Source organism: Bufo gargarizans, chromosome 6 (genome assembly GCF_014858855.1).
Source record: "Bufo gargarizans isolate SCDJY-AF-19 chromosome 6, ASM1485885v1, whole genome shotgun sequence".
Classification (NCBI taxonomy): Eukaryota; Metazoa; Chordata; class Amphibia; order Anura; family Bufonidae; genus Bufo; species Bufo gargarizans.
This window is the reverse complement of record NC_058085.1, coordinates 60,908,893-60,916,797: the sequence shown is the minus strand read 5'-3', so window position 1 is coordinate 60,916,797 and position 7,905 is coordinate 60,908,893. Positions and strand designations below refer to the sequence as shown.

At 45.2% G+C, this 7,905-nt stretch overlaps 1 protein-coding gene across 1 annotated transcript in view; it reads right to left on the bottom strand.

The window, feature by feature from the left end:
• Positions 1 to 754: 754 nt before the first annotated feature.
• EPN3 (epsin 3) overlaps positions 755 to 7,905 on the bottom strand; it is a 63,517-nt gene continuing 56,366 nt past the window's right edge. Inside the window, exons 8-10 of the mRNA XM_044300017.1 lie at positions 6,826 to 6,912; positions 6,512 to 6,724; positions 755 to 1,980 (exon numbers count right to left, since the gene is read on the bottom strand). Of these exons, the coding sequence (XP_044155952.1) occupies positions 1,616 to 1,980; positions 6,512 to 6,724; positions 6,826 to 6,912 (665 nt within the window). The 3' untranslated portion in view covers positions 755 to 1,615. The remainder of the gene's footprint in view (positions 1,981 to 6,511; positions 6,725 to 6,825; positions 6,913 to 7,905) is intronic.

The window sequence follows — 7,905 nt, the reverse complement described above, 5'->3', positions numbered from 1 at the left end:
TAACGAGCACCGATCGGCGATACAGCATATGTCGAACAGTGCTCGTTTAAGGACACAGCAGATAATTGCCCAAATAAACAGCCACATGAACCACCAGATTCAATACAGTATTGTCTAAGCTGCAGACAAAATTTTATGCCAGCATAAAGGATCCTATCAGCGGACAAACAACAGTTGGCTCATTTATTGGCCGATCTGGAGGCTTTTTACATGAGCCAATAATCGGCAACCAGTATTCCTTTCATCCAATAATTGGTCCATGTTGAAAGTCCTTTACTTTAGGCAAGGCTCCATGGAAAAAAGTATGTAAATGATCTCTTCTCCTTCTACGTCAACCAACAAGCCAAACCAGAGACTTCTTCAAAAAGAAGAGACACCCAGAGAGACAGTTGTTTTGTGTTCTTGCTTCTCATCAGTAAAGAGCATAGTACTATTTTGCTGAATGAGATGCCTTTGATGCAGCTATAGGAAGTACCGGTTGTCCTTCAAGAGATCCATACAACTTCTTAATCTCTTCAAAGAGAACCAGCACCTCCAAGAGCTGCATCAGAAGCATCTCATCCAGCCATTAGCCTGCTCTGCACTGCCAAGCAGCAAGAACCCCAAAACAGATGCTATAGATGGGTGTCACTTCCTTTTTGAAATGTCTCTGCTTTGGCTGCTGTGAGATAATTTTCTTTCTTTTGGAGAAGAGATAATTGACAGACTTTTTTCCCATGAGGCGTTACCTGATGTAAGTCTTCCTACACCATTGGACCTCTTCATTGAGAACCATCATCCTCCAGAGCTGTGTCATAGACATCTCACCTAGCCAACCATTACCCTGCTCCATACTGATGAGGTTTAAAAACCCCGAAACAGATTTATTCTTTTAGGAGGAGAGTTAATTTACATACATTCATAGGTAAAATGAAATGGGATTTCACACCCCTTTTGAGGGTGAAGCTTCCCTATGGGTCCAGATTCAATAGCCACACATCCAGCTCTTATATTTTCCGTGCAGTGGCCACTGCAGGAGAAATAAGGTATTACATCCACCGGATCCTCCAGCAAAGACCTCCAGCTAACCGAACGGGTCCCAAACAGAGGATTCCCTTCTTTCACATCCAGATGCCCCAAGAAGTTGTCTAAAAAGTGGTTGCCTGGACGAGACATAGCTTTTATGAGTACAAAAATGATAAGACAAGATGATGGAAGAAGTTTTTGAATATTACCATCTAGCAGGTAACTTTTGTCATATCGCCTTCTGCAGAATGATTGTTTGCTGTGATTCAGCTATCATGTTAATTAACTCGGTAATAATAGCAATTCGACAGGCAAGTATTGTTGCCCTAAATCTCCTCGTCCTAAACGATTTCCCTTCCACTTAGCAGTGACCCAGATTCATAATTATCACTCATTAAAATCCTATATACCACATAACGACTTCATAATTTTAGAAATAATTAAACTCACAACTCCAACTATCATTCGTTTCTATTGAAAATATCTTGTTTTATGATTTGTAAGCTGTAATAATCCAGAATGATTACATTATCCCCACAACAAGAACTCGTAGAATGAGTGCACGAAAAAAAAAAATGGAGCTACAAATAACAGAATGATCCCCACCCGGTCAGAGGAAGGGATTATTGGAAGCTTGTGCGTTGGGCAGTATCTGTTGAGGCAAAGCAGCAGGGAGTTGGTTTAATGGTACCACCGGAGTGTATGGAAAATTCAGTGAGGGATAAAGGCTGACGGCAGGGGGGAAGCTTTGCATTGGAAGCGGCATGGTATATGGCGCCGTGATTCCCGGAACTGGAGAAATGGTCCTTAAGTTATTCATTCCGCTATCCATTGAGTTAATTGGCAACAGACTGACATTCTGGATTGGCATTTGCGCTCCTATACTCGGCATAGGAGAGGAAGCTCGAATCTGGTTGAGAGAGGGTTTCTGGTCTCCGTACTGAAATGGGTTGGTGGGTGACGGTTCTCTGAGACCTACAGGAAAAGTGCAAAATAAATATTTTAGCCCAAAATGTGTTAATATAAATTATTTTAATATGGCAGACAGCAAGAAAATAGAGTACGTCTATGTAATCTTTTTCAAGATAGAAATTAAACTTACCCCACACAACCACATCTTCTGGCTACAGTTTTGGTCTGTGCTCTTGAAGACGACAGGTCCTCTTTAAAGGGGTTCTCTGGGAATAATGCTTTTTTTTACATAATGCCTGCAGCCTGCTTCTGTAAACGGAAGATTCATACGTACCTGCCACTGACCGCTCTGGACCTCCTTGCTGGCTCCCACATGTCCATATACTGGTCCTCCGACTATTTATATCCGGCGGTGCATGAGCATGGTAACATGCTCCACTGCAGCCAATAACTGGCTTCAGAGGTGATGTGCCGCTTGTGGCTACGTCACAACTGAAGCCAGGTATTGGCTGTAGTAGAGCATGTGACTAGGCCAATGCACCGCCGGATGTAAACAGTCCAGGGGCCGGAACATGGACATGTAGAAGACAGCGCAGAGGATCGGCAAGGCGGGAAGCAGGTAAGTATGAGTCTTCTATTTACGGAGGCAGATTGCAAGCATTATGTCAAAAGGCATCATTCCCAGAGATCCACTTTAAAGGGAGTCTGTCACTGCAAATTCATAGATTAAATTGTTCCTGGTGCCCTGCAGTTGACATGTATATACCATTATAATCGGTTTTTTGACATTCTGAGATTCTGTCAAACGTCTTCTAAATCATACCCAAATTACTTGAAAAGAGCCCAAGGTAAGATCCCATCGCTAAGGGCGCTCAAGCACTCCCAACTGAATGGAGTTCCGTGCCCAGCTCCTCCCCTTGCACGTTTTCTCTCAGCACCGAATGGTGCCATGCTCCGCCTCTCAGGACTGAATTGACCACTGTTCCTCCCTCTGGTCCTGATGTCATCAAGCCAGTAGTTGAAATTCTGCACAAGTGCACAGCTCACTTCTCTGCCTGCATAGTGTATAGAGGATGAGGTGTGTTCTGTGAGTTTCTGCAGCAGCTTACTTGTGTATTATGAGGTTCTGCAGCAATGGAGGTGTGTCGTATGAGGTTCTACGGCACCTGAGATGTGTATTAGGAGGTGTGCCGGCATACATACATAATTCCTCTGGGTAGCCATCTTATATGCTTCTGGCATATGTAAAAAAAAAAAAAACCTGTGAACTCTCATCTTCCTGAAGCCTGGGTCACCTATGATATAGATGGACACTTTTATTACCACTACTCTGTGAGGCCAGCTATAAAAGGTCATAAAAGCTATACCAGGCCCAGCTCATCCTATAAGATGAGATCAGCTCGCTGTCAAGCCTGGCTGGAGCGTGACGTCATTAATTTCCAGGTCTGGTTTGAGGAGAGCTAATAGCCTTTAATTAGCTCTGGGCATAAAACCAGTCCACTTTCATATTTCATTTATGAATCAACTTATGCCCTTTCTGACACCAGATCCAGGCTCTATAGAGTATTGTGGTTAATTGGGTATCAAATATGACTAGAGGATGTGATTCCGTAGCTGACCTATGGGTGGTAGAAGAACTACAGGTCCCAGCATTACCGTGTGTGGTAGGGATCGACCGATTATCGGATTTACCGATATTATCGGCCGATATTCAGGATTTTGAACACTATCGGTATCGGCATCTATTTTGCCGATATTCCGATAGTGTATGGGGAACACAGATCGCGCTGCTGGCAGTGCTCTCCGTGTTCCCCTTAGCAGCAGCACAGGGGAGAAGGAGCAGTGTCTCCTCCCCCTGTGCTGCTCCTGCCGCTGCCGCCAATGAAAGGACAGGGGACAGGAGGAGGGGAGGAGCTATGGCCACTGCTCCACCAATGAATATTAATCTATCATTCATTCATATACAAGAGGCGGGAGCTGCAGGATCACATTGCCGGCTCCCGGCCTCTATGAGCTGTAGCTGCGATCTGCGGTAGTTAACTCCTCAGGTGCCGCGGATCGCAGCTACTGCTCATAGAGGTCGGGAGCCGGCTATGTGATTCTGCAGCCAGCTCCCGCCTCCTGTATATGAATAAATGTGGGATTAAGCTTCATTGGTGGCGCAGTGCGCCCCCCCAAGCCCCCCAGTATCAGACATTGGTGGCGCAGTGCGCCCCCCCCCAGTGGTGGCGCATAGGGCCCCCCCACCCCAGTCGCAGTGCGCCCCCCCACAGGATTCCCTCTCCCTTGCTCCTCCGATCGGAGCCCCAGCAGTGTAATGCTGGGGCTCCGATCGGTTACCATGGCAGCCAGGACGCTATTGAAGCCCTGGCTGACATGATAAGCTCCATGCTGCTGTGTGCACAAAGCACACAGCAGCAGGGACAGTGTGAGCTCCTATTCACCCTGATAGATCTCTATCAGGGTGAATAGGACAAGGGTTCTAGTCCCTAAGGGGGCTAAAAGTTAGTTAAAAAAAAAAGTTACAAAAAAAATAATAAAAACACCAAAATATTAAATATAAATGAAAAAGAAAGATTTACAAAAAAAAATACACATTAACAATAAACATTAATTTTCAGCAGATTTGTGGGAATTTTTATTTTTTTTTTCAAAAATGAAAATTCCCAGAATATCGGTATAAATTATCGGCTATCGGCCTGAAAGTTCACAAATTATCGGTATCGGTATCGGCCCTAAAAAATCAATATCGGTCGATCCCTAGTGTGTGGTCTCATTCTGTAGGTAAATAAATAAGGATCGCAAATATGTATTCTGTATAAAAATATGCCGATGTATCAAGGAGATACGGGCTTAAGTATAATCCTCATTGTAGGAACTGAACTTTGATGGGGTCATAAAACACTTGGCGGCCAATCCCTAAGCTTCACAGTCACTCTGCTGCCATTGGCTGACAGGAGTAAGTCTCCTGCCCATGGGAGAGTTCATAAAAATCTGTGCACAAGGACAGAGGAGAGAGACCCATGGAACATCACCAGACCCTTAATTGGACATTGACGGCATATCCCTGTATCAGAAGAACTTTGAGGGTCTCCCCTGATACATACTGAAAAGGGGTTTGCAAGGATTCAAAAAGGACATATGAACGACCATCTGAAACCCTCCAGAGAAACTAAGTATTCTTTAATCTTTTTCCCTTTCATTTAAACTGTCGTGATTATTTATATTGTTATTATTATTCTGTAGATTTATAGTCATTTTCATTAGACTTGTATGCACTGCTTTTTACCTCTTATTAAAGATTATAAAATCTAAATGGCCAAGTCTTCCATATTCTAAGCTGCTGAACTTGCCTTTGAAGAGACGTTACCAGGTAGTTAGTTAAATTGCATTTAGGAATTGTAGCTGGGGGTGATTGACTGCGGTTGGTCAGTAAGTGATATCCGGTTCATCCACTGATCTGTGTGAGAGTGAATTACCCGGATAGTCGGCTCGTGGACCGGGAACCCACGTGGTGGCAGTTACCGAAGTGTAGTGGGGGGTGTTAGCCGGATGGTAATACCCCGGTCACGTGAGGTCTCTGTGTGTGCGCAGACTCTGTCACAGACCACTACGTCACAGCTGTGGGATCCGGAGCGATCGGATCCATAGTTCGTGACAGGAGGTTCTGCAGCAGTGGAAGTGTGTAGTATGAGGTTTTGCAGCAGTTCAGGTGTGTATCATGAGGTTCTGCAGCAGCTGAGATGTGTATTAGGAGGTTCTGCAGCAGTGGAGGTGTGTAGTATGAGGTTCTGCGGCAGCTGAGATGTGTACTAGGAGGTTCTGCAGCAGTGGAGGTGTGTAGTATGAGGTTTTGCAGCAGTTCAGGTGTGTATCATGAGGTTCTGCAGCAGCTGAGATGTGTATTATGAGATTCTGAAGCATGTTTGCTGTGTATTTTGATGTACTACAGCAGTTGAGGTGTGTATTATTTGGGTGTGCTAGGTGGGTCATTTTCCACATCTGCCTAGGGCACCAAAACACCTTGTCATGGCCCAGTTCTTGACTCTCCCCAATAGCAGAAGTTGGGGGGATGGAAGCATCAGACTGTTTAAATTCAACATGTCCAATCCTATTTGAGAAAGTGTGCATGTTCAACCAAGCTGAGTGGGCATGCGTATCGGAAGGCGGGGGTCAGGGAATTTACTAAATGGCCCCGTACAGTCAGCCTACAGATCTAATGGCCCTAACCACTAAAACAGTACAGAAACATGAAGGAAATTACTGAGCACACTGCTTGCAAACATCTCTTCTGGTGTCCGTGTGCCCAAACTGAAATCTACTCCGACCAGGAGCTATAGTAGATGGCGCACATGTTGTTAAATGACCCAGGTGTGGAGTCCCCTCCTACAGCCCACCTTCTCCTGCCCACTTTTTGGAAAAGTGTTGAGGGTGTTGGAAAAAACTAAAAAGTCTTGTTGTATAGCGGCACTTGTGACAAAATATGCGGCTTTTCTAGTACAGAAAACTGGCAGTGAACGTTACTACATGGCCCCCACTACACCAAGACGAAGAGTGTCTTGTTTTCTTCTGCCTGAGTGTGGTGCCTACTTACCAGAAAAGAAGGGATTTTTGGCTTTGGCACTGTCTCCATAAGACACCAGGCTATCCAGGTTTACTAATGACCGGGCAGCAGGTTCCAAAAATAACTCTGGAGTATTACTGCGAGATTTGACACTGGCATCTGGGACAAGGTCTTCAGACTCTAGGTTAGTCCTGTCTGCAGATAGCTTTGACGTAGGTACAAGATCTCCAAAGAGGTCCATTTCTGTAGAGGTAAAATATAGTCATTTCTAAACTATAGTAAATATAGCAGCTCACGCCCGTCATATACTATGTACGGCGTGCAGCCTGAACAGGACATCTTACCCAAAGAGTGGTCGTCCTTTCCAATAGATGGTGGTTTGACATCTTCACCTGCAGTTGAATGAAGTGCTGAAAATATATCATCTGGACCTAAGGTAATGAATATGCCAAAATAACTGAAATTAATTTACAACAGATATGTTTTTTGTGTTTTGATATATTGAAAGTGAAACTCTAAGCGCCCCTAGCCTGTTACCCAAGACGGAAATAGGTTGATATTGATGACATTGGATATTCTGGCTGATACGGCATAATGTAGAACTCAGCAAGCACTATATTCAGATGACCTATAGAGAGTCATGGGGGTTGTGCCACTTCTCTGTAGGGTCACGCTGGCTTGATTGACATTGCACAGGCCTGGATACATTATCATAAGCCAGCTCTGGAGGTATTTGGCGCATGCACAGTGAAGAGAGGTGTGTTGGTCTCAGTTACATCTGCACATGCGCTGTATGCCGCCAGAGCTGTCTGTATAGATGACGCTTGCTACTATTCCTCTTGTCGAAGGGGTCGTCTCTGTAGACTGCTTTGCACTGTCAGCAAACATTGGACAGCTCTGTTCTTACTAGGTTTATGGTCTCCATTTACTTTTACTAAATACTGTTTTATTAATTAGTGTACTGCACTATTCCATACTCAGATCTTTACTGATATATACTGGCCAGACGAAGGCCAAATGGTCCGGCTTAGGCAGAGTGGTGGAAGAATGGGGGGATTTTGGCAAACAGCCCATTCTGCAGGACCTGCAAAGGGAAGCATACTTACCTGCTTCCCTCTGCTGGTTGCCCATTCCTTCCTCTCTCGGCCTGCAATGCTCCTCTGGGTTCCAGCAATGTCAAACCGGATGTTGACATGGCTGGACATCGTTGGCAGCCAATCACAGGCCTCTGCAGTGTCCAGCTCTCCTTGCGAACATGTGACCATTTGTCATGACACGGGGGGGATGTCAGACACTGACATGGCCTGTGATTGGCCGCTGAGATGTCAAACCAGATCGTGACATCCCTGGGGCCCAGAGGAGCTTCGCACGCTGGGAGAAGAAGGAGCGGGGAGCCGGCACCAGGAACCAGTTAAGGCTACTTT